We start from the raw sequence: 27,480 nt of genomic DNA, 5'->3' as shown, positions 1-27,480 counted from the left end.
ATTATGGTGTGGTGAATTTTCCAGCTCCTCATTGCACTCTTAAGTAAAACTTTGATCTTTTGTTTATGCATTCCTTGTGACATAACTGATCTTTAATTTTTTTTTTAATCAATGCTATGATTTCATAGAGTCTAGGAAATTAAATTGTTTAAAAAGAGAAAACATATTTCATCCAGTCATGGGAATAAATTTGGCAATCCCTGGTCTAAAGCAGTAAATTTCAAAAATGGCTGGGGTAAAAGAATTGTTTGGATACAACCACAGGAAAAAAAAGTGGTAGTAATAGGTTATTGAAAACTTGCTTAAACTGTAATACTATGGATGGAAGTAAATCATCCAGCATAAGGCATCCGAGTTCTCTGTTTAAAAGAAATTTAAATTTTTCACTACAGTTACTAATGGCCATTTCATAGTTGCAGTGATAACTTGCCAGTTTCTCTCTGTGAAGGCCTACATTCAATTCCAGGGCAGTCCAAATGGAATTTTTTTGTGGACAGTGTCAATAGGGCAGACCTTCCTGAATACATTTGTTTCCTCCTTATGATTCCAATAGTGCTCCATACTCTGTTACCATAGTCTGGTACAATAGGCCCATGAGGCTTCAGTACAAAATGTCACCCCCACTCTTATCATTATTACTGTTACTGAAGGAATGTAAAGAAATATTTGAGTAACTCTGAGGCTGCTAGGAAGATCATTAAATATGAAAAGATCCTAAATCCATAATATACAATCAGTCTTAATAATTGGGGGGGGGGGGGGGGGTCAAAGAAAAGAAAGAAAGAGGATGGCATTTCCATGAGAACAAATACCTTGGAATAAGGAACAGTGGTGGAATGGATACAAGGGACTGGTAGTGAGCATAAGCAAAGTAAAATTCAACAACATTTAATAGTTTTATGTTATGCATGAGTGTAGGGGAATGTTATTTGACAGTAAAATGTGTGTACATTTTTCACTCAATTCACAGCAATTGAAATTACGTCTATAAATATGTACATATGCTTAATTTTAATTCCAAATATTTTCCAATTTATGCTGTCAAGTGATGAACCAAAATTTATGTCACCATTAAGTTATAATACAATAAAATAAATATCGAATACAAAATTACTTTATATTGAGGAATATATCAGTTTAATATTGAATCAATACCCATTAACCTCTGCTTTATTACTGAAAATTTATAGCATTGTCAGAGATATTGAAAAGTCTTCATATATCTCTTGAGATCTGAACATCACATATTTTATCACATCTTGTGACCAACACTGCTTGTTATGTCATCAACTTCGAAGTTTATGACAAAAGTAGACTCAGTGCTATATGTAACTATAATGTCAGAAAAGGCAAATCTAAAAATTTATTAAAATTTATTTTTGTGTAAAATCAACTTACCCATAGTAGTTAAAATGAAAACAAATATCATGTCTTGCATGTTACTGACATTTCAGATTTGAATTTTAGTTATAAATTACACCCAATCAAGAGCAGGAGAAACATTCTCAGGGTTAATAAAATCTTCTCGGGCAATAAGCTGCATCAACTGATTACCGTACTACGTAACCAGTTGACACGGCTGATTGCCTGAGAAGATTTCATTGATTATACTCACTGCGAAAGTCTCATATCCTATATTTTCAGGGTTGTTTGCAGTTTTACTTACTCCTATGCAAAAGCAACAAGGGACATACCCACTTTTGTGGCTCTTCCACTAGCTGTCAAGAATGTAGGAAATTGATTTCCTGTGCTGTACAAGATTAATTTCTATCAAATTTATTTCCTGATGGATGTCAATATCTGTTGGTTCAAAAGAAAAGAGTTGTAGGCTTTATCCTTCATTCTGCACATGAACATCCTCTCACATAACATGACCATGAGCAACTTCTGCAGCTGATTAATCATCCTTAAATAGCTACAAACCAACTCAGTGAAATTGCTGGCAGCAATTATTTTCATTTTATTAATTAGCATTTGAGAGCACAAAACCAAAATCAAAGGGATGTGGTTGTATTACATTTATACTGATGACAGAATCATGATATATAATCTAGAAGTCACTTTGGTTGAAAATAAATTTGTTTTACAATACTGGAAAGATCAAAGTAAATATTTAAAGACTGAAAAAGACCACAAGCAACTTCATAGAATTCCAACATACTCATTTTTTGGTGGCATTTGTATAATTTAATCAAAAAGTACTGTAACTTGTATTAGAACATCTCTACTTGACTCATTGATACTTGAATCATAATGGATGATCCAGAAAGTATTTTTGCATAAAACAAATTTGTTTCAGCATGGTGAAAGCCAAAGTAAATATGCCTTCTTCACATTTATAAGATATCATCAGAAAAATACCACTCAAATTCAAATTTATTTGAGAAAATGAAAATAGTATATTCTGTTCATCAGTTAACATTTTACCAATCAGTTTAGCTCAAAAGTGAAAATGACTTAGAGAGTCAACTAATATTCCAAAGCTGCAACACTCTATAAAATATGTAGGAGCAATGTTCCCAAAATGGTGTAAAATTACTATTATTTTGTCAAATCTTAGACATAGAAGAGACTTTAATGGCTACATAATTCAAATTCAAACATATGACAGAAAACACATTTGTGTTTTCTGTCATATGTTTGAATTCTGTGAAATTCTTACATATTTATGTGGCAAGTAAACATCTTCATCAGTTTTTTACCTTCTTCCCTTTCCTTTTAATGGAAGATTTGTTTACTCGGCTTTTTCATTATGTAGGCCTACATGATTATTCTAAACTAGACTCATGAGATGGCACGCATAGTTTTATGAATCCATTCAATGTTTGAACTTATTTTATCATACAGCCTTGGACGTTCAGTTCCAGGCTTAGAGCAAGCTATCCTCCAGTTGCTGATTCCAACAAGAGACCATGTTTTATTGTCAGGAAGCAAACATAACATTGAACTCCCAGCAAGTTCTTCTTCCTAGAAAGCAGAAAGAGTAAAGTATAAAATAAATTATTACTTACAGTGACAAAAGACACCAGAACTCAAGTCAATGTTTGATTCTTACATTGCAGTCATCTATGAGGTATGCTGGTTCAGTGCAAATGCTGTTCACAGTGGGGATGCTGATATTTTCACACCTCTGCATTGAACTCAACTTAATCTCTATTCGTTGAAGTTGTTCTCCTGAAACACATTTAATTCAACACAATTTGTGCTGTACAGTATTAGCTCACTTTCATAAGCCACTGTCATACTACATGACTGTTGATTCAAAATATTTTCATATGAGTGAAATGAAATTTATAGAGATTACATAACAAATTATTCAAATGTCTGTAAAACTTCCGTGCAGGTAAACTAACAATCTAAACAATGAAACTTGATAGATTTGAGTAGTTGGCTTGATGATCTAGTCCTGAAATGTCAGACCACTGGTGAGGGACAAGTGTATCATTACTTACGATTCCGTGCCCATCCCAAGGTGTTACAATGTGAGAGATGTGTAAGAGACCCTCCTGATCCCTCTTCTGGCAGGCAAATTGGATGTACAAAGTCAGACATGGTAACTGGTTGTTCCAACTTTACCATGACTACAGTGCTGCCTTCAACAGGTGATTTGACCATCCCAACAACAGCACGTTCTTGAAGCCACGGTGAAGATCCTGACAGGCGGATACTGCCCAGGTGTGCCACCCACTGTGCTTTTGGTTGTCTTCAGGAGAAGAATGACAAGATTATTTCATTTATTAACAAGAATGATGTTTATGTATGGTGCATACCATTGCTGATATTCTCATAATAATCGACATCATCATTCTTGTTTATATAGTACCATTATTTTATTATTGTTATTTTTGCTGCTATTGATTTTATCATCATAATCAAGATGATCATTCTCATCACTGCTATCAATATCATAATTTTACAAATATTATTACATTATGATTATAAACATCACTGTTACTATTATTTATTTTGTTATGTTTTATAAACCCTTTCATTTTACACCTAGAAAGTTGCACACATGTGTGCATTATGAAAAGAACTGTTCTACCAGATATGTCTTGTTCTATAATATTAATGTTTTAATTTAAGATAATTTAAAGAAATATGGCATACATGTCAATAGTAACATTACCATAACAACAAATACATGATCTAATTAAACTAAAATGTAATATTTATCAAGTAGGATTTGAGGTTTTCACAGCGGTGAGTTTGAAAATGGTTGTCTATTGGGTTGTTACACCATGTAATTTGGTAGAAGTTTGCTGATGTTTCAGAAGTCTACCTATTTCTAGCAGGCTACATGGCACAACAACCCAGAAGACAGCCATCTTCCAAATATTTATCAAATATCAAAAATATGCATAAGATCAACTACCTTAAATAACTTCTACCAAATCATTTATAATATTCCCTGTTATTTTATTAAATTTATTATTATTACTTTACCTGTTATAATAATCAGCACACATATGTAACAATCAGTACATCAATTAACTGATGAATAACTTATAAATGTAATATACAATTCAGTAATTAGACGTATACTGTACTACATGGGAGGTGTGGGGTTGCATATAAGCTCAAAAAAGATGGTCATTGTACAAGGGTCAGTTAGGCACCTATCCCATTTACATACATACCCTTGGAAACATGATGCACTAGTCAACAGCCACTCAGCAGACACCAGCGTTGCATCACAGACGTGAACGCCATCCTTGAACAGTGCAGCATGCCAAGGCCAATCTGCATGAGCAGCCATTTTGCCTAAACCTTGAATGCCTGCATTTCCTCGTAGGCTCTGAGTGCCACATTCTGCTCTCAAGCAACAAAACATGTTTGATACACATGAATTATCACAAGGCTTGCTTATTTGAATACAATAATCAAGTGGATATTTGGTCTTCAAATTTGATATTAGTGTATTTGTTAATTTTGGAACAACTTGAAGCGCTAATAGGTTCACACTACATGAAAAGCTGTCTTTATGAATGGCTGTGTGGTACATGGTCTTCAGAATCATATGATAATTATCCTACTTTTATGAAACCTGAAAGTTCATTACCATGTTAAAAATATGTCACTGAAACCTGGCACAAACCGTTTCAATGCAGTATACACTCGGACATACACTATTTATCTAAGAATAATTTTAATATTCTCCCATTTACATTTAGGTCTCCCCAAGTGTACAGAGTCTACAAATCTCAAATTTCTCCTACCTATGCTACTATCTTACAGTTCGTATGTATGTAAAATTTGAGGTTTTCACTGTGGTGAGTTTGAAGATGGCTGTCTTCTGGGTTGTTGGCACCGCGTAGTCTGGTAGAACTTCTACCAGACTACACAGCACAACAACCCAGAAGACAGCCATCTTCAGTTCATATGTATTTGTGAAAGGTACATTTTCATTAATTTTTGCATGTTCTCCAGATTACATTCTATGGAAATATTATGGCTGACATAAGTCATTTCAATCAAATGCTTGCATAGAGTCCAAAAATGAATATTTCTTCTAAAATTCACACTATATTACATACATTCCATTATTAACAATAAGAAATATATGATAAAGAAAAGACATACCAAGATCAGAACATCCTACATAAAGAACTTCTTTTTTGGGACATGGTGCACGAACAAAAGTAATTTCAGCGGCACTGGGGTCTTCCATATGAACATACTGAACTTCATCTTCCTTATCTTCCTGAATTCGAACAAAGTTCACGTTTCTGTAATAAAATTTAGCTCATAACGATAGGGAAAAAAAATGTATACCTCTGAGATTTTGTCTTTGACAATATGGAATGTATGACATACTAACACTTTTTACATAAAAAACAAATACCAAAATAATAGATTGTACAATCAAGATGCAGCCATGCTGATGGGTTTCATATGTGAAGTTTGAAACTAAATTTCTGCTGTATCATTCAGCTATTCAGGTGATATTTAATTAGCATAATGAAATGTAAAATGATGTTCATCAATATATGATGCAGCTATAATTAAATAAGATACAAAATTAGAGAGGCTCCTTGTATAATGGTTGTACACTTGTATTGTGTGTTATGCCTGGCCAACCTTCAATATCCTGCCGTGTGCTGCTATGCTGCCGTTAGAGGAATAATTTATTTTTAATGTTACATATGCCATAGCTACTTACTTATATGACAGGACATTGCACAGTGATGTAGCAATTGTATTTAGTGTTGCTTCCCTGTTAGGTTCAGGTACTGTGGTATTCAAATTTTCTGTGCAGATCTTCCCAACTTGGCCCTTCTCACTGAAGATGACATATCCCTCAGAGTAGTACTGCGAGTGATGAGGAGTTGCAGGTAAAGTTTTAACAATAGATAACAGGCTGGGAGCAACAGTCACTACAAGAAATGGGAAATTATCAAGATAGATATGTTAACTGTAAATTTAGCAAATGATGTGCTGTATCCTCACACATACACAATTCAATCTGCAATGTGAAACTCACTCTGACTCATTTCAGAGGTCAGATATTTTATCACATTGAGGTTAATGCACATACACATATCCTTAATGGTGCATACACCTTTACACAAGCAGAGTGATCTCTGCATTTTATTAATATAATATTGGCCTTTTAACTCTCTGAAATCAAAAACTACCTAAATACTTAAAAATTAATTTCCTACCTTACAGGAATAATTTACCTCCATCACAAATATCAACTGGTTAATGCTTTTTAACAAAATAATCACCAATCATTCTGTGAATCATATGAAATCCATGCTGAGTGTAAAATGCAGTCAATGAATTTTAAAACGTATAGTACATAGTTACCATTGTGCTTCAAAGGATTGATTGTCAATCCCTAAACACCATGAATACTAATTTTAATGCACTCCACTCCAGAAACTGCAGTTTTTTTAACAAGAAAAGACGCCTCTGTATGTAACACAACCCCTTCCTAAACTTCCTTCCTTCCCAAACTAAATCTCCATAATCCCCCAACTCTTCTGTAATATAATGTGGGGAGAATCTGGTTAGTTTTTATGTTATTTAGAAGTGGTAGGGAGAGTGTAGTTGATTCTTCTCTCAAATGAGACGAGAAAATGATAATGAATGATGCATACATAAGAATTTGGAAGGACATGTTTATAGTCCATTTTAAGTATTGTACTACCATTCACCTATACACCTTGTGAAAACAATGAAACACCTTATACAGGACAGTCAGTAGCCCTGCTGAGATTTCAATAGCATATTTCACACGTCATAGCTACCACAGCAACCTGCTCAACATGTACTTACAGCATCCTTTCTCATCACTGCCATCAGGGCAGTCATTGTTCCCATCACAGCGTCTTTCCATTGTGATGCAGACTTTGCCTGCTCCACAGTGAATATGATTATCTGGACAGTAGCTACAGCTTGTTTCATCTGAAAGGTCCCTGCAGTCCACCACACCATCACATACTTGTGATGACAAACCATGTGCTTGCAGTTCCTTCACACAACCTGTCACAACAATCACAGTTGCTCCATGTTGTTTCTTTCTCATCTGCAGATATTATACTAAAGATGAAGAACGATGGTAATAATAAATGATGTGGAAGGAAGTGGTAATGGTCTATTTTAAGGTATTATCTTTGCATTTGCCTTCAGGGACAGATAAAAACCATGATAAAATTGGTCTGTGGGCTAAGAATCAAAGCTAGGACCTCCCAAATATGAAGTTCGAACATTATCCGCTTAAGTGGATTTTCTAGTAGGCCTAAAAGCTTCTATAATCTCTGTCTTATTTAGTGACAATTTAAAAACTGCATAAATTATATAATATTCAGTTGCATAATGATTCTGATGAAGTACTAGAAAGTTGTGAAAGGAAACTGCAACTTCTTCAGGCAGGATAACAGGCCTCCAGGCTGAAAACTGAACACAGAGCATCCCAAATATGATGCATCACCGTATGTTTAGTCAGACACTTATAGTAAAATACTTTCTATTGTCTCTCCATATGCAATTACATACTAACATACAACACACATTATTACATTATGGATCTGCAAGCTAGTCACATGATAATAGGATGAGGAATAAGTCATAATAATATAATACATATTTCAAAGTACAGTTCATACTATTATAAACATTTCAAATACTAATTAGACATGATAAAAATTTAAAGATCTTGATCTGTAGTGTACCTTCACATATTCTTAACTGATATAGTGAATATCCTCTGGACTGTCATATACCTGGTTTTGAATTGCAAGATCCTGGTCCAGTGAATTCTGGGAAATGCATGCAGTCTAGCGCATCTTTGAATCTGGCAGGTATTCTGTTGCCACAGCCAGCATGAAACTCCCTACAGAAGCTACGACAAGGCAGAATCATCTTGTCTTCTGCTTCACCAGGCAAACGAATAGTACATGATGGCTGCAGTAGCTGGCACACAAACTCGTAAGCCAGTCGATAACATTCCGCATCTACAAGCTCTCTGTATAAATAAGCGTACAGTAATTTATTAACTCATTTACTGTCAGGCATCTTAATGCCAGTTTAAAACTATGGATCAGCAGCTATGGCCACAGCATAAGATTTTTCAAATTTATAAAATAAACACTTTTAATTAATTATATCTCTCACAGCTGAGAGTCAATATCTGCTAATGGATGCTGTCCTGATCCACATCAGGCCCATTCTCACAGCATCTCAGTACCATCCACTTTAATTTTCCCATCTTCTTCTTAGTCATCTATTATCAAAGAGATTTCCCCACCAAAATTCTGTATGCATTCCTTCCCTCCTCCAGCCAAGTTATATGCCCTGCCTCAGTAGGTCTGAGGCTAGCTCAACTAGGTGGTCCAACAAAGAGGTTTTTTGTCCTCTTTCCCTTTTTTTACCTAATGGTGAAAGCAGAATCCAGCTTTCAAAATGTATTTTTATGATTTTATAACTTAGTCAATGGATGAAGTTCAAAAGAAAAATGTTATAGATTATAAAACACCATCTGAAACTTTTGAAATCTGACTTTACACTTTGTGCTGAGCAAGGCGTCAATGCAGTTTTTTTACTATTACCTTGTCCCTACTTAAAGTGGACAAAATATGCTAATAGTGTGGCATTAACAGCTCTCTAAAAGTAAGTCCTTAACAAAAAATGATGTATTCAAGAAGTTATGTACTCTTATTACAATGGTTACGAGCTTGAATGCTCCTTGTAAAATAAAAGATGATCAAAGCTGCTGTAAAACTGTATGTAAACACATAAAATACCTGAAGGCAATGACATCCTCCTGCACCTCCTTTATTGACCTGTGACCCAATTTGTTTGGATATGAAGTGACATTGTAAGGTAACTTGGAACAATATTCCAGCTGTATAGGTCCACAGAATCTGGGAGGAGGTGGCACTGTTGTGCTAGACATTGTTGTTACTGCCGATGTTGTAATTGGCAGTGGTGTTGTCAAAACTGCAGAGCTTTCTGAAACCAACATTATTATGAAAAATAAGTTGGTCAGATTGTGTACAAACAGTATTATGTGACACTACTTGTGTCAAAGGCTGTACCATTATTAAAATAGAACTTTCTGCATATGAAGACATTTATACGCCATTGTAAATTTATTGTAATATTACTATTTTTATAATAAATCTGAAAGGAAGAGATATTTGTGAAGGTCAAGAATGAGATGGTGAGGGGTCAGAACAGGCTTCTATACCAGCACTGATGGAGTTAATTTATAACAAAGAGAGAAAATTGACAAAGAAAGAAAAAATAAAGGACTGAATAAATGTGTGAATTTTTCTAAATTCATGAGATGGCTTGTCCAAATGAATTACAGCATTAATCTGACAAAATCTATACAGCAGAATCCTCCTTGAGAAGCTAATAGCTATTCATTTGGTCAAGAAATTCCATTTTCAACCTTTTATTGAAAAAAAGGTTTCTTATTGTACACACAAAAGCCGACCACTGCATCCTATCCTGAGCCAAATGAATCTAGTCCAGATGCTCAAATCCAGTTTGTTTATGATCCATATTGATATTGGCTCTTCGTATATATTCCTAGATTCCTACATTTTCTGTAAAGTACAGACTAAGGCAAAAGATGAAAACATGTGGAACACAGATATTTTGAGATTTTTTTATCTACTGATTCACTCTTCAGTGGAAATGATGTCAACATGAAACAGAAAGATTGTTATTTAATTATTTAAATAGTGTACTACATTCTTGTAAAAAATTAGGGTACTGATGACCTAAATTTCATTAACATGTCATTTCTGTAATTGTTACATACACATATTCAAGCTTAGTAATTCTCCTATGTAATGAATTATGGTGTTGAGAGTATGACTTCACCTTTAATATCCAAACTGCTGAGATCGATGGTAAGGTTGGCAAGGTATCGTGATTCCTGAAGTGCTATTTCCTTTGACAGCACTTTCATCAAGTCAGAAATCCCAACATCTAACTGGCGGGGATCAAAGTGCAAATTAAAGTGGACTACAAGATCATGTCCATCAATTCTGAAATCAAAACAAGACTTCAGTCTTACCTGTAATACTCGATGCTTTCACATACTTATGAATGATAGTAAAAATGTAACAAAATAATGACTGTGTCTTTGAACTTCTTCAGTATATACAGACGTGGTTGCCATTTACAATTTACTGTTAAACTTTCCATAAAATTTGTTTTGTCTACACACATATCCATTTCTGTTACTTTGTTCAGTCCCAATGGTACTGACCCATCTAGCGCTAAGACTTCTGTGCCTAGGAAGGCTGGCCTGAGATCACTGCGCCGGAACACCAGGTTCAGTCGCTCTCGGTAATCTCTTGCTCGTATCCGGAACTGTTCAGTGGCTGGATCAGCAAGTTCAGCAGAGAAGGCATCACCTCGCACCACCCGGAACATTGCCCGGAACACTTGCTCTCCTGGTGGATCTGCACTCAGGAATGTGTCTGTAAACGAATCCAATAAGAATGGGTTACATTTCCAAGTATCATTATAGTGAGAATTAGCCAGAAAGTAGGTTTCATTAAATCTTTGAACATGTATTGAAAATTAGGCTTTCTTATTGACTGATTCTCACCATTAACTCCATGATTCCTACACATTCCCTACCCCACCATATGAACAACGTGAAGACAGTGAGAGGCCATGGGAACTATTAGTTTCTTCATTTATGTAATGATGCTTTCTCAACTGCATTGGTTAACTAGTCTTAAATTGGGGATTAATGTGAATGATAAATACAGGAAGATATGGAATGACATGGAGGTGGCCTTTTTTAGATTTTATCACAGCATTACCATATTCACAAGAGTCCGACACTTTACCCTATCCTAACCACATGAATCCATCCACACCCTGAAACCCTTTGCATTTAAGATAATTTTAATATTAGCCTCCAATGTACATCTAGGTCTGCCAGAGTGTGACAGATTATAAAATTGCAAGTTTTTGTTGTTTGTAATGGAAATATTGAACACAGAATCGTCATGCTGTATGCAAATTAATATTGCACAAAACTGTTCTTCGCGTCAGGTTTCTCTATTATTTCACAATAGTTTAGAGGCTGTAGTTAGAATGCTTAACAAGATTATATCAAACATCTACTGCATTCTTTATTAATCCTGTAATGTGTGTGAAAGTCTTTTAGGACAGACCACTGTCAACACTGAACAATTGTTGGTCAACGCAAAATAATACGTCACCAACGTTAACTCTGGGATCTATGTTTGGAGAAAGCAACAGTGAGAATTTTCTTAAGAAATATTTAAGCAAAGAGATCATAAATGTTTTAAATAATAATTTAATAAACTTACTCAGCTAATTAAAATAAATGTTTTCATTTTGATATTAAATTTATTGTGAAGCTTCGCCATTTTGCCCAAAAGAGGTGGTGGTCATTTTCAACATTTGCTATAATCACACTTGGAATTTTGGGACAAAAATGTACCAGCACTGATTAGCGTGATTTCTCGGTCTGTCTGGCATAATATGCAAAGTATAATCGATGTGACAGACAAGCAGGGGTCGTTGGTGGTGTTTCGAAGACCAAATTTTTGTTTATTTGGAATTGCAAGAAGTGCTCCATCTAGATAATTCCGGAAAGTGAAATCGACTTTAGTTGAGTGAGAGAAATTACGAGAACGTGAACAAAAGAATGGAGAAAAGGAACAGCTGCTGCTTAAGCCAGGCAGTGCCGTCGTACGGGAAGTGAAGGTACCAACAGGAGTTCGTACGCCATTATTTTGCGTTTAAATTAATTCAACAAGAACGGTATCTACGAGCACGAAGACAGAAACCTAAACACAAAGCATGCAAAAAGAGAAGGTGATATAGCTGACATGCAAATTTGGTATGAAATATTCAGTATTTGTCATGATTTACAGCTTCTGGCTTCCAACAGAACTAGACAGACCCTGTCCTAGTTCACACGTGTGAACTATAAACATGGCTTTTTTTTCTTTCTAATTTCCGAGAGATTATTCCGCCACATATGTTGATACACTCGAATGTTATAGCATAACAAAGTATGGGAGAAGGAAACAGAACAAATCACATAAAGAAAACGAGAAATAATAAAAAAGCTAGGCAATGAAGATTGCTGTCTTCTGGATTGTTGCGCCATCGCCCTGATGATGGAGGCAGCATGGACTTCTGAAACGTTGGTGGACAATTACCATACTACACGGCGCAACAACCCAGAAGACAGAAATATTCATACTCACCACCGTGAAAACCTCAAATCCTACAAGTTAGGCAATATGACATAACGTAACAGTTCTGATGCATTTGCTAGAATATGACCTCTACGAATGATGCCAGTGACGTAACTTGTCTGGAATTTGTAATCGTCGTGATGTCTTGGGGCTGTCTGGTTGGTTGATGTTATGGAGGATTCCCCCACATGATTGAGCGGGTGGCTAGGGAATCGTCATCAAAACCACACAATTTATTTCTCTTTGTTTTGTATCAGGGGCCCGCACGAACATTTATTGGGAATACTTGTTTTTGTCGCTCCAGAATAACATTTTTCGAACCTCTCGGATTTTTTAAAAAAACCCTTCTTGCAGGGAATTGGTTTACGATCCAAAATATAGTCCTTAATTAAATCAACAACTTTAATTTGAAACTATTTTCTTCAGTATAGTAAATATTTAAGAAAGTACAATAATAAACAATTTATGACAAATTCCATGTCTACAGCCGGTTCGCTTTGCAAAAATAGGATTTTATCTGCCTGTGAAATGTCAAATCGTAAAGAAAGCACTTGGAGAACACATCTGTCCACTTTCCACCCAAAAATCAGAACACGGGTAGCCCATCAAACAGCAACGTAATTCTCGGGATGTTGGCAAGACGGTGCCACCATTCTGCAGCACAGACAACCTTGTCATTAAATACGAAGTTGTTAATGTAACGGAACTCGGCTGAGGAGGATCCTAGTGACCGACATCGCTAACAGTTATCTGAATGTTCCACTCGGCCTTGTCTTTTACTCCGAAGCCTCTAACCCGACTGAAGTGTGCCGGTTAAAGAGGGGTTTGGTGCTACGATATTCTGATCGGCTCTGGAGCCCACACAGTGTGATTCAGTAAGTGGAGCATTAACTTTAAGATTTCCATGCTCTTTTATGGCGTAAAGGAGATTCTACCTTCTCCATCTTCAACGCAAAATATCAGACTCGATTCGGGTCGGTACGTGGTTTAAATCTCGATTGGGGAACCGGTTATCGTAGATTAAAGTCGGTTCTAATACTTGTCTTTGCCTCAACGTACCAAAACGGATCCTTTTTTTTCATGGAAGATATTTTGCCATCCAGTTAGATGGTCAGTTCCGTTTGTTAGGAAAATTATAAGCTATTGTTAATTTATTCTGTCAGGAAGTAAGTGGAGCAGTGTGTCTACTATTTGTCACTAGAATAAACTGCTGCTTTCAACGCCATTAGTCAAGCTCTATGCTTCAGCAACTGTAGAATGTTAACGGGAAATTGTGTTAATGACAGTGACAACCAGTTCTTCAGGTCTGAAGCTCAACCACAGGTTTTCCAAATTAACTCTGCCTTAAAAGCAAATGAACACTTACATTCGATTCTCATGTGAAACAGCTAGGAAGTAAAGAGGTGACGTTCATAAGCTCAACTCCATGTTGGAGTACCGCGCATGTAGTGAATACCAACGCAAACTTCAGTAATTGATACAGTTTTTTGTTATTTTCCAGCTGAAGACATTTGTATACCAAATGCCAACACGTTCTTACTATAAAACTTAAAATGGCAGCTTCGCCTTCTTATCCAGCTTCCAAGTCTACACTCCAGCTTCACCTACCACACCACAATATGTGTTAGTAATCAAGAAACAGGCATCTTTAACCCCAGATGCGTTTAATATGAATGTGCCGGCTGCAAGCAGGCAGCACAATACAAGATTCACGTCGTATACGATTGCTGTAGGTGGGACACAGTCTTAGTTACGAAAGTAAGATAATAATGTCACGATTCTGTTGATGCCATCGGCGTAATACGAAACGTTTCTGCTGAAAGTAGTCTAATCGCTAAGAATTGCTGTAAGGAGTGTACATCATGGGGTCTTGCTCAACTGGAATTTTTTTGGCCCTCATAGAACGCACACTTGCCTAAAACTGGTCAGACAGTCTGACTGACCGACAAACTGATTGACTGATCTCCGAAATACGGTGTTCCCTTTAGATTATCAAATTCAAAAATCCAGCAGCAGTAATTACAAATGTATCTCCGTCAGAATCCTTTAAAAACGCGCATTCAAATAATTCTTAAATTTCACTCCTCTTTACAAAAGACTGCTTCCGCTTAACACAAGTCTTCTGCTGGTCACAGCTCCGATATAAGTAATTTTAACAGCGATATTATTTTTCGTATAAATATAATTCTACTCATTTCCATCTAAAGGACGTGTTACTAATTTCATTCTCCCATTTACATACAATTTTATACAGGTACAGAAATGGCTTACATCCCAAGTAAACAGCAGCGGCTGCCACCAGGAGGAAGAGCAGAAAGAAGGCGAGAATGCAGCAGCCACAGCGGTAGTGGCCCCCGAGCTTCCGGGTGAAGCGGATGTCGCTGTCAGAAGAGAGGATGGAACTCGGAGTTTCAGAGCGGGCCAGGTGCTTGGTGCTCACCGTGCTGACAGACATCTGCAACACAATTAGAATAACGTCACATGCAAATTCAGGTCTACTCAGCCTGGCGTTGTCGACAGTGGTCTTCTGAGACGTGACGCTGTGAGGATAATTCTGTTGGTAGGTGCCAACATTTCGGAGAGCACACTACCTCCGTCTTCAAGGTGTTAAAGTTACATGGTGTCACAACCCAGAAGAACACTATCACCATCTTGAAAACCTCATACATCCTGGCTTGTGGTCATCCTTTTACTGTTACAGATATTGTTAATACATTTTAATGAACCGTTCTGTTCTTTGCGTCTTCGCCTGCGGTCGAATTCTACCTTGAGCTGAGGTACAAACACGCTATTGAAGTTTAAACGCCTCTAAATGCACTAAACCAAATAAAAAATTGTACCTATCTTGAGTTAGGGTGTTAAGTTATTGCAGCTATGAAAATACTAGATGTTGACACAGAAACCAATACAGAAGAGTCGCTGAGGTTGAACGGGGCGGTGCACTCACGAAACATGTCGCTCTAAAATGTAATACTTCCGCATACTATCATCATGATATGACGACAATTTACAATGTTAAGCGAAGAATATCATCCATTATCCTCATGACCTGTGAAACGTCGGTAAACTTCTATAAAAATACATGGCGCAACAGCCCAGAAGACAGTCAAATAATTCTTCATGCAATATTTCCTTCCTTCCTTCCTTCCTTCCTTCATTCATTCTTATTTTTTCATCTACTTCACATTCCTCTTCTTTCTTCCTTCTTTCTGTTACCGTAACTCGCTCACATAAAATATTCTCTTCGAAACTTTGTTCTCAAATACAGTATTTGCAGAGATATCTCAAAATACAGACCCAAATACATGCACGTAGCGCCTCGGTACACACATCCTTGAACTTGAACTGGCGTGAGAATATAAGACGATTATCTCACACAATGCAACCAAGTGCTCAGTTCTTTGCTTAATCACTGCATTGCTAGAGCCAGTGTTGGTGGTATTCTCATCGCAATATGGAGTGAAAACTCAACAGTTGACGTTGCATAAACTTTGCACACTGCTCTTTATTCGTGTTAGGAAAAGGAACTTGAAAATGGAAGAACAAATTACAATACCATGCCCCCTTACCCATAGGACAATGCAATGAAGTCGTGGGTGGGAGGGAGCGACCTGAAGAAAAAAGACTCATTGGAAAACCTGGAAGGACAAGATGCTATGGGAGGACAACATTAAAATTTGTCTTTAAAAAAAATAAGGCGTGCGGATGGGTGTGGACCAGTGGCAGATTCTTGTCACTATCGTAACGTCCTTTCGGGTCCGACAAGTGTGGGTAACTTCTTGATATCTGCAACTATCAGCTTCTCAAATTACCCTACTTTACAGATTTCGTTACAGAATAACTACGACTCCTTCCTCATCTAAGACACTCTGGAAGTTCAATAGACTTGTTTTTCCAGGAGGCTGAACTTGCAGCAGACAGAAAGTAAAGGGTTAGGAGGCGAAACAACAGCTGCAGTGACAGAGCGTACGCCGGCTGGAACACGAAGCGAGTGCAGACCAGTTTGTAGCCAATACTTAGAAATAACGACTGCCATTAATGCTAAGGGAAGCTTCGTCTCCTTTTCTTATGTACCTTGGAATGCTTAAGTCTACACGGCATACTTAAACAGTAATACTGAGTGTACCGTTCGATACTAAAGCTTTCTCTTCCTCAGGGCGAATTTTGCAACGCCGCCATTTAGAAAGGACAACTGCTTCGTGTGAAATGCTTATAATGCCTACTGCCATTTTCACGTAACGTACAAGACACCAGCCACGAAAAGTGTACGCCTAATGCAAAGCAACCTTAATTTACTTAAATTAATCATCATAATAATCGATATTCAGTCTTATTGGCGGAATATCCACTAGAAATAGGCGAAGAATTTGCCTTTTCCAAGGAGAAAAAACAGGATGATGTGATGGATCCTAGGGAAATGAATTGCAAGAATGAATGGGATGTGGATGGAACTGGCTCAGGATACATTGTCCAATGGCAGGCTTTGTTACCAGCAAATCAAACTTTCGTGGCTTCTAACCGTAGATAATTGGTGCCAATTAGACAGGATATGCATGAGAAAGAGTTACGCACATGGAGCATGTGCTAGTGTTCCGAAACAAGGGGCTTCCGGTAGACGAAAGGATGTCGACCTGCTTGGACGTCAAAGGCACCATGAAAGCTGATGTTTGAGGAGGCCATGAATTTGTAGCTTAAGGATATAACAGAAATAACCGAAAAAAAAAACATATTAAATATTTAATGGTGAAATGTAGTCCTTTCAGATGTACAGATTGAATTCTTAAATATTATTCATACTCGTTTCGGCTTAAAAGTGTCAAACAAACATGGCTAGGTGAAGTTTAAATTGTGAAGTTACAAAACAAATTTTACTGCCCTATCAAAATTTTAGCCCAAGATTAAAACGCAAAACCAGGCTTAAAGCAGTTGACACGTTCGTTCGGTCAGAACGAATTGCTAAGAAGCAAAAACTTGTTCATATGTGCTTCTAACTAACATACGACATACAAAGCAGCGCCTGCATTTATGCACCCGGCATCACAGTCGATACAATCTATGGAACCAGGCCACATGCCAGCGTCAAACAGAGGAATTTCCATCACATAGTCCAACATCCTTCTGCTTCACTGGCAGCCACTTAAATTCCACTGCGTATGGCGTAAGTAACTGGTATGACTGCACTGTCACATGGAGTCCAGAGGTTAAAACCCTTTCGTGGAATACCATACGCCTCGCTCGGGACAACGTGGTATCAAACCTGCTACAGACAGATAGACATGAACGGTGGTACAGTGAAACCTGTCTGAGAAGGATCTTCATGAAAAGAAAATTTGTGTCAGAATATTTCTGTTCCCAACAGTGAAGAGACTTTAAGATGACCGACGTTTAAGAGGTGCTTACTGCCCTCAATATTAGGGCCGCCCCAATAAAATGAGTCAGCTCCGGCCGCTTTATATTAGGAGAAAGTCTCTGGCAGCCATCGGATTGAGTGTGTGTACGCAACCCTGGCACAGATAAAAGTACCTGATCCTACTTGAAATCGACCCCGGCCGTTCAGTCAATACCCTGTGACTTTAGCGAAAAAGGTACTTAAGTAAATGTATTAGAAAGACAATAAGAAATACATAGATGAGAGAAAAGCAAAAATCTGTGTTAATAGCTCTGCCTTCCAGTAGACATATCCCAGTTCACAGACAACTAGACTTGAGTCCAGTCTGAAACTACCGACACTACAAACTTGTTTTAAGATTTTGCTAGAATTTCTATCGTCATATGAGATTTTCCGGTCTCATGAGATGAGAACAGAACAATAAGCATGAACCAGTTTATTTTTACAGTGAGAAAATGTAATTACACTCCGTAACGCAGGAACTCGAAACACACATTTGCTGGCACACAGCCCCGAGAGGAAGAAGCTGCCTCTTGACAACGCATCGCCTGCATGAACTGCCTCACAGCCATCTTGAATAAATCTTACCGAAAACTGGCGTTTTCCCTGAATTTGTCTCTTTAGAAGCAGAGGGAGGACTGATCACATTCCTCTTGAAGATGGCTGTCTTCTGGGTTGTTGCGCCGTGTAGTCTGGTCGATGTCCACCAACGTTTCAGAGGTCCATGCTGCCTACATCATCATCGCCCTGATGATGGAGGCAGCAAGGACCCCTGAAACGTCAGACTACACGGCGCAACAACCCAGGAGGCCAGCATCTTCATACTCGCCGCCGTGAAAACCTGAAATCTCGCTTTGGCTTGCATTGTTTAGCCTAACTTCCGTGCTCTTCGACGGTGCCTACAGTAACACAAACACAAGTTTTCTTTTCTGAGGACTGAACCACAGCTTGAACATGTGCACCTCGCTGTCTTGTGTTGTGAGTACGAGTAGAGGGATGATACACTTCCCAGTGCAGATGTCAGGGTGTGCTACAATTCAACGGAGAATGTATCAGAAAGGTCACGCTGGGCGGAGAAGGTGAAGGGTATTGAATGGAATGCAACCAAATCATAAACCGATCCCTTCACTGCAACAGACACGTAACCTTGCTAGGAGTCTCATTCAACTGTTTAACCACCCAGTGCGATGCCAGATTGGTTCAGAATCATGAAGTCTCAGACTTGTCTCACGAGAAATAGTTATAATATCAGCTTCAAGGTGTATGAGATATTATTTCATGTGTGTCCTTTGCAATTCGATCTCAGGAAACACTCAATCCAAAAAGTTTGCAATGACCCTACGTATTTTGTATCTTCCAAGTCAGATATGCGTACATTTGTACACTTCAATGCTGTTGATCCACAGAACTAGCCCTAAACATTTTCACGTTTCTATTTCTACCTGTCTGTCTATCCGTCTTTGTTTATTCCTTAGAAATTTCTTGTACCGATGTGTACTAATATTCTCACTGTTTCATGGATCAACCAAAGAAAAGTAACTGTAAAATATCGGGCATGCTTGTTGTATAAGTGGGCTGTTATCCTTCAAGTCACCTGCTCTAATTACAAGGCTAATACAAGGTTATTCTATTATCAGTTTGCAATAAAAGCGTGCTGGCGGCAGAGAGACGTACCAATCACTGAGCTGGGGGGGGGGGGGGGGAGAGAGATCAACAACAACAACAACAGACTCACGAAATTCTAAAACGGTATTCAAAAGTTTAACTCTTAATTTGGAGCATCCTTTTTTTTTCGGATGCGCTCATTGCGAATCTGCATACGGAATCGGGGCATCGAACAGAAACGATTGGTCGACAAATGCTCTCCCGCTAGAACTCCGGCCAGTTCGATCGGCGTCGATTAGCTTCGTTTCGTGGTAATAATTCTTCAAAGACTCCAGTGTCCTTCAGGTTTTAATTTATTTTTGCGGCGCTCAACGCATCTTAAATAAGGCGACGTAACAACACGTCGCGTATTTTAATCGCGATTTACTTACGAATAAATACAGAGAGCGTGCACCAGTTGTAACACGGGTGTTAATTAACAAGGAACGAAGAAGATGCAACAAAAATAAGCCTTTTAAGACCTGTCAGTTGGATTTTAGATTAATCTACAACACATACAGTGACTAAGTTATGAATCGGACGGAGATAGAAGACGCATCTAACCCCTGGAGCGACTGTGAAATCAGTAAGGCCAGAAATCGAACTCCGGTCCTTTGAAATTCGAAGACGAAACGCTAACCGCTATACCGGAACGTTCGACAATGTTACCTCTCCCCTTCCTGCTATTAAATTCTTAGTTGTTAGCCCTGCACTATCGATAACGGAATCCCAAGGCTGTCGATCGTGTCAGAGCACCTGACGTTGGGGAATTATTGGAATTAAATGCAATGACATAGCATTTGCATCTGGAAAGTATAGTTTCTCTATATTTAATTTTTTTAAAAAAACAGTTTTTGTTAACTGGTGTGTCGTTACGCGAGCATAATTTGTAGCGTTACTTATATGCACGCCACTGAAGAGCGACGAAACGTTGAGAATCTTAGCTCGATGCCAAATAACGCCTAAAATGATTAAAATTGCCACAGGTACCTTTTACTTGTTGTTTACATGAGATAATGAACATGTGGTTAGTTTATCATGTATTGTGTGCCTTCTAATGTCAAAACAATTTTCCATGTAAATATTGCAAGAATTCGGGTTACAATTTCATTTCAAGCCGACCAAAATGGTTTCATTTCAAATCACCCAAAATTGTAATTAGATACGGGATGGAAGATCCAACCTGACCTCACCGAGTCCCTGTAAGGACAGGTCTTTCTTCTGAAATGAAAACATTTAAAATACGAAATAGACGTCTACAGAAGAGCATTCCTCCGGAAACACATTACCGCTCACGTGTAAACGTAAGACCAAACATCGAACGGTGGTATGTTTGACGACGCCAGCTGGCGACTGGTGTGCCCCAGCCCTGCCCTCCCTTAACGGTAAATAAACTACTCTTCCGCAAACAATAAGATCACTGAGACGGTTGACAGAGAAAAACTTTGAACCTTATTTCAGCGGCACGCTGCCACTGTCTATGGGAGTGGCTTCACGCTTTTCAACTGTCACAGTTCACCAGTCATATCTTTCTTTTCCTTCTTTCTTCTTTCATTTCATTCTCACATACTTTCTTTTTGTGTTTATTGTCTTTATATATTTCGCGACGTAGACATACAGGTAACAATGTACAATGCTTAACAGCGTGTTCCTGTTCATATGAATATTCAGGAGTTAATAAGAAAAAACTGATAAAAAGAATCTTCTCCATTACAAGCTAAATTCCAAATCAGAATTCTGCAGTCGTGCGTAAAAAAAGTACGACGTTCTGTCGATTAAAGTTGCATTTCCATTTTTTCACAAATATCTTAACTACTTTCTGAGAGACGAGTTGACTTGGTCTTTGACACACTTTTCGATAAGGAAACGGAAATCTTGTGTCATTCAGACTCGGCACGTCAGAACACCCAGTCGACCCGTCTAATTTCAAATACACAGAGGATTAAGATGAAGATTAAGCTATACAAATCAATCGGATTACCGACACCGTTCTGAAAAGTGGTCTTTTATTCAAAGGTAATAAAATATTCCAGGGAACATTTTGATCTGACAAGTGAGAGGGATGAAGGGAAGGGCAGAATTAAGAATACTACGAACAGATGCAACTTCGTTGATTATATCTTGAAAAATACTTCCTTTCCCGTCCTAAACAAAGCACTTCGATGTTTCAATTTTTCAGATAGGGTCAGCGCGAGTCAGTCTATGTGCGGGTCGTCGTGATCTGTGAAACAATGCATCATGTAAGATAAGTCGACCATGTCTGGTGTTGCTTAATCGCCACAAAGTTCGTTTTCCTATTGAAAGGCGGGTAGAGTATCTCGTGGCACGACTTCAATGATCAGAAATTTGCTGTGCGGTATTGTCCTGAGGCGAAATGGCCACAAAGAAATCCAATGCACCCCCACAGACCAAACAGCAATAGAATCAGAGTATTATGTATTCTGAATTATAGAACCAAAAACGGAAAGCAACAGATTTATGTAGCTGAAGTCGGCGTCGGCGTGTAGTATGGTACACAGCGCAACAACCCAGAAGACAGAAATCTTCATACTCATCGCCCTGATGATGGAGGCAGTATGACCTCAGAAACGTTGGCAAACATCGACCAGACTACACAGTGCAACAACCCAGAAGACAGAAATCTTCATACTCATCGCCCTGATGTTGGAGGCAGTATGACCTCTGAAACGTTGGCAAACATCGACCAGACTACACAGCGTAAAAACCCAGAAGACAGAAATCTTCATATTTTTAATCGCCCTGATGATGGAGGCAGTATGACCTCTGAAACGTTGGTTAACATCGACCAGACTACACAGCGTAAAAACCCAGAAGACAGAAATCTTGGTACTCACCAAAAAACCTCAAATCCTACAAAATTAAAATAATTGTACACGATACTAGAGAATTCAGACATGTAATGTGAAACATAGAAATGCAACTCACCTTTGAATCCCACGACGTCTTTCTTTTGTTCTTGTGATCCATCGTAACTGTCATTTTGTCAGCTTAGTTTGAAACACAGGATTCGAACGTAGGATTCATTTCAGTTTAAACAACAGCGTAAGAATTTTGACCACAAACACTTCAGTTGCACATTTATTAAAGTCTTTAACACTCGCCAAACTGTCTGTTTCACTTTGTAATAATTCAATAAAAATCTGCCACGGCTTGTCACATGTGGCCAAACATTAGAAAGAAAATCACTTATTTTTGTGGCGTTAAGGTCCACTGTATCACTTCTCGTCCGTGGTCGTCACACATCACTACACTTCCTGGAAGTTTTTTGTGCCCGTGAATCTGACGTGCAGACGACAACTTCGCCGACTGCAGAGAAGAACGCGATGCTGCTATCCTGATCCTTTGGGGACTTTCATCTTGTCTGGTTATTAAAATAATGTAATATAGACATCAGCACTTTCTCTCCGTGTCCGAGAGCGATAATGCACAGGAATGCGTAGCGGCGGAAGACGTCACATCTTCCACTTTTACCACCTGCAAACAAATTCTAAGATAAGAGACTCTATAGACGTATGAAAATGGAGGTAACGATCCACGCATTTTGCGTATAAAATTGAGGAGGGAAGTTACAAGAGACTGATAGGTGGCATCTTTATTCGTTCACAGCGGTCAATTGGTTGCAGAAGGAAGAAATTTGTCTACGAAATTGTTTCTGCATCCGTGCAGCAGCCACTCCCGAACTAGCGGCAATGCACTGGAAGTAGGTTAAAGTTTCTATTAACCCAGAAATTGAAAGAAGGTCCCAGCTTAAAGCTCTAGTTAGCAGTTCCATCAATCGAGAAAAACTGGAATCTGAAGAACTTCTTTCCATGTTCGGAAGAGAAAATCCAGTTAGGCTTTGTCTTGCGTTTAACACACGATGCATCTGCAGTGGTCACATGACCCTCTGATCTGACCTGAAAACGGGTCGTCTCACCGAGAGGAAGCTGAGTGGCTAACACTACCCCGGCACATGCCTGAGATAACTAAGAATCGAGATAAACGCTACACGGGCATGGATTACTTTCTGGTAACCTTAAACTTTCTTATTTGTTCAGCTGATCAACTAATTCCTCCGATTTTCAGGTCCATTTAACAACGCTGTCAATACATCAGAATTAATGAATTGTAAAGGTTATGAAAGGAAGCTGTCGTGACCTGATTCAAGGTAGCTTTACTATCTCAGCATCTTAGTTCCTTTAAAATTAATTTTAATGTTATTCCTTCCAGTCCTAGTATCCCACGTAATCTTCTTTCTTCAGTTTTCAAAACAAAAATCCAATAATTTCTCACATGCTTGAAGGGGACAATTACCGTCAGTTATGGAACTTCTGAAAATAGGGAATCCCCAAGAAGAAGGATGAGAAAGAAATAATGATCAATTAGCAGGACCTGTAGTACATTTGTTTTATTTATTTAGTGTTCTGTCCATACGAACAGGATCCTTCCTTCCTTTTCTCGGACTGGGACCTGTTCATATACGTTCTTGGCAGATGATCCAGAAGTGGTTTGCCATTGCCTTCTTCTGTGTGTGAATGGAGTAATTGTTGGGATGCCACGGAGAAACCGAGGAAGCCCCCGGAGGAAAACTCCGTGTTGCCTAGACCACGGCCTTGCCCAACACAAGTTATAAATTCGGGCACCGCCTGGAATCGAACCCGAGACCCCAGGATTACAAGGCCAGCGTTATAACCGCTAGACCACCGTGGCGGTATAGTACATTTGTACCTGTTATAAATGAACATGAAGACCAATGAAGGATACAGAATGACGGTGAACGTCTTCCTGTTTGTTTTATGCGCGTGACCTCGATTCGGCGACGGTGGACGTGGCTCCGCAGATACAAAGTGAGTGTTCCGGTGTGTCCCGTTACACTGTTTAGTGACCTATTCTGATGACTCACAGCGTCGTCTCTGCGTGTTGACCATACACGCACTGGGATTCTGGTTTTGGGGTCAGCGAGCCACAGAGAAGCAGGGAAAGACGAAATTCTTGGTTACTCCAGAGCGACTGCTCAAATCCATGGACGAAAGACGAACGTATGGCGAGGTGTGGAAGCCAACAAAAAGTGTTCTGTTGATCCAAGCGCAAAACTTGTAACGACCTTTCACAGTGGCATGGGTTAATTACCGTAGAATTTGAGGATGAAAGTACAATTGGGTCGGGTAGACTGTGGAAGAATCTAACTTGGCCTAATTGAAGTATTGTTGAATTTACAAGAGCAATAATCAAAAATATCTTGAGGCAGTCAGCACGCCATCCGAGACCCAAACTATTCAAATATTAGTGAATATCACCGAAACCGAGTAATTCGTTTGTTATGAACTGTCGAATAGTTCCGATATTTGAAAAACAACGTAACGAATTTACTCGCTTTACATCAGAATAATTCCATTCTACATAATTCGAAAAGCCGTGAGAACACATCAGATCTTTTCACTAAGTTCGAATGCTCTAGGTTTCCTTCCAGCTAGTGGGAGAAAGACGAAGTCTTGGTAATTACGCAAAGGGTCACTTCAGCCGTTTCCTGTTGAAACCGTCGATTGAATTCATTGGTTTACAGCGCACCTTTCTTGCACTAAAGAAAAAAAAATGCAATGCTGTTCCTGGTGCGTAACAAAGCATCACGCCATGCAGCCAGCACTGGATGAGGGTGAGTTGTAAGCGTTATGTCCCAACCGCTTTATTTTCGATCAAAGAAGACCGATATCTTCCCTCAAACAAAGTCAGGCCTAATTTTGTCGGTGCATACCAATGTTTCGGACTAACACGCTGCCTCAATCTTCAGGGTTGAAGTAATGTCTATTCTAACTTGGATATGCCTGAAGTTCAATATCGTGTAAGTCAAGGGTCTATGCATGGTGTACTCCCTATTCTACTGTACATTAATGACCTGCGACTCCGTTTCATCACTTGTACTATCTGTGGTTGATGCGAATATAACAATCATACAAACCTACAGCCAATAAGCTTCCTTTAAACTGCGATAAAAATTCATACAACTAACAATTAAGTAAGGTTAAGGTATGATGGTCAATACATACCAGAACTAAAGACAGAAATGTTCCTTTGTCTACAAACTGATAATCGCCTAAACTGGAGGTTTAGAACTCAGAAGTGCACTTGATTTTTGTCACCTCAAACTTATAATATAATTAAGCACATACTGTACAGATGTCACACTCGATTCAGCTATTCGTTATCACTATTTTCTGTTATTAAAATATTAGAGCATTAATAAAATAACATTTTCAATCTATTGCCGCCATTCGAATACAAATCTAAATGAAAATTATCGAATGACGCATTCGATCGTTACAAAATCGACTATCGAATCAGTACGAATCACTCGATAACAGCGTCCGTCACACTTGTGCGCACCTTCTTAGTGATACTGCGCATTAGTTTTGCTTTTCATCGACAGTAAACTATAAATAAACAAATAAATAAAACAATAAATACCCATAAATGTTGAAAACAGAAGATCTGGTCTTCCGCCAGGCAGTTCGCAGTTATTGCGTAATGACACAATTACGTTTAAAATTGGCTAGGCACTTTGAACTAAGAAACGCAATTGTCAGATTCCACAAAATACGTTTATGGCGTTTCAATGCTCACGTTGGAGAGTGTGCAAAATGAACGCGTGATGTGGAGGCCTGAGGCCTCAGTCCACCCGCAAGTTTCATCTCCTAAAATGATGAACGGTGAAATTATACCCAGTGGATTTTCTTTTTCAGTGATCACGCTGACTTTAAAATAATAAATAACACAAATTGAAGGGAATATTCTTATATTAGATAGGAATGCTTGGCCTGGGATTTATATACTTATTTTTATCTGTAATGAATGAACATTCGAGTCAATAATGGATGAAGAATCTTTCCGATTTAGAAAATATGTGTATAATCTATTACAAAATGCAATATCTTAATATAACAACATATGTAAATTAAATAAGACATGAGAAAGAACACCACCATGCGCTATATAATACGGGACAGCACAACAATATAGCCGACGACCGCTACTTTTCACATCCTAATTTTACTACGGTCCCATGTTATATAATACATGCTGTTAACAATCATCATTAAATAAGTCAAGAATCATTTTCATATGACGCCACTCTCCGGTAACTGAACCGGTTTAACGCCGCTAATACCAAAACCCGAAGCTGGATAAGTTCCTGAGCCGCTTTCTACACCAACCAGTTTAACCCCCTCCCCCTCCCCCTTAAGTTCATACTTTTCAAAGTGGCCTCTTTCGAAGAGACTCCCGAGCCCAAAACCTGCATGAATTTGTTCTTCCATCCAATCCATCTTGTTTCATTATTTATATTGCAACAATACTACGCGACCTATTTGACACGCCGTTTCCCTATTTATGCAATATCTTACGTTGCCCACTTACTCCCTGGATAAAAATATTTTATTATGCCTTCTAAACCTTTGTGCTTTTTACTAACGCATTATATTTATGAAATAACTAGACCCTCGTCAGAAAAAACATGAACGTATTTGACTGCTTACCAAACACGCCAGGCTAGCAGCACTTCACAACACACGTAAAACGAACGAAACATTTACAATGACTGCCCGAAGACCACTGACAGTAAGTGGCACACAGTTGGATCCTCGGCAGTTGAAAGCCAGCATGGTACTGGGTCTAGGCCAGTGACTGGTACTTCACCTACACACGTGACTGATGAGAAACAAGTTGGGGCAAGACAGTCTG

General features: G+C 38.4%; 1 protein-coding gene and 1 long non-coding RNA gene across 5 annotated transcripts; one reads left to right on the top strand and one right to left on the bottom strand.

Annotated features, from left to right (window-relative positions):
- Positions 1-872: 872 nt before the first annotated feature.
- On the bottom strand, positions 873-27,449 carry LOC110835408 (atrial natriuretic peptide-converting enzyme). 4 transcript variants are annotated; one of them, XM_022075580.2, is made up of 14 exons: positions 27,276-27,449; positions 22,693-23,241; positions 14,985-15,168; positions 10,733-10,946; positions 10,342-10,508; positions 9,252-9,459; positions 8,232-8,473; positions 7,285-7,491; positions 6,164-6,377; positions 5,584-5,729; positions 4,641-4,812; positions 3,453-3,703; positions 3,056-3,174; positions 873-2,967 (listed from the first exon to the last, which is right to left on the bottom strand). In XM_022075580.2, the coding sequence occupies exons 2-14, from the start codon at positions 22,744-22,746 to the stop codon at positions 2,785-2,787; spliced, it is 2,361 nt and encodes a 786-aa protein (XP_021931272.2). In that variant the 5' UTR covers positions 22,747-23,241; positions 27,276-27,449; the 3' UTR covers positions 873-2,784. The 4 variants fall into 4 exon arrangements, with proteins under 4 accessions (XP_021931272.2, XP_087209049.1, XP_021931274.2 ...); XM_087352923.1 differs by lacking the exon at positions 27,276-27,449 and adding an exon at positions 26,209-26,230; XM_022075582.2 differs by lacking the exon at positions 27,276-27,449 and adding an exon at positions 25,791-25,812.
- LOC110835410 (uncharacterized) lies at positions 13,237-15,562 on the top strand. Its single transcript, XR_015536190.1, has 2 exons — positions 13,237-13,588; positions 14,968-15,562. It is a non-coding gene; the product is annotated as an uncharacterized LOC110835410 (long non-coding RNA).
- Positions 27,450-27,480: the final 31 nt, after the last annotated feature.

This window comes from Zootermopsis nevadensis, unplaced genomic scaffold (genome assembly GCF_977971745.1).
Source record: "Zootermopsis nevadensis isolate Lab colony 2312 unplaced genomic scaffold, Znev_1.0 Znev_ptg000021l, whole genome shotgun sequence".
In the NCBI taxonomy this organism is placed as follows: domain Eukaryota; kingdom Metazoa; phylum Arthropoda; class Insecta; order Blattodea; family Termopsidae; genus Zootermopsis; species Zootermopsis nevadensis.
This window is presented reverse-complemented; position numbering and strand designations above follow the sequence as displayed.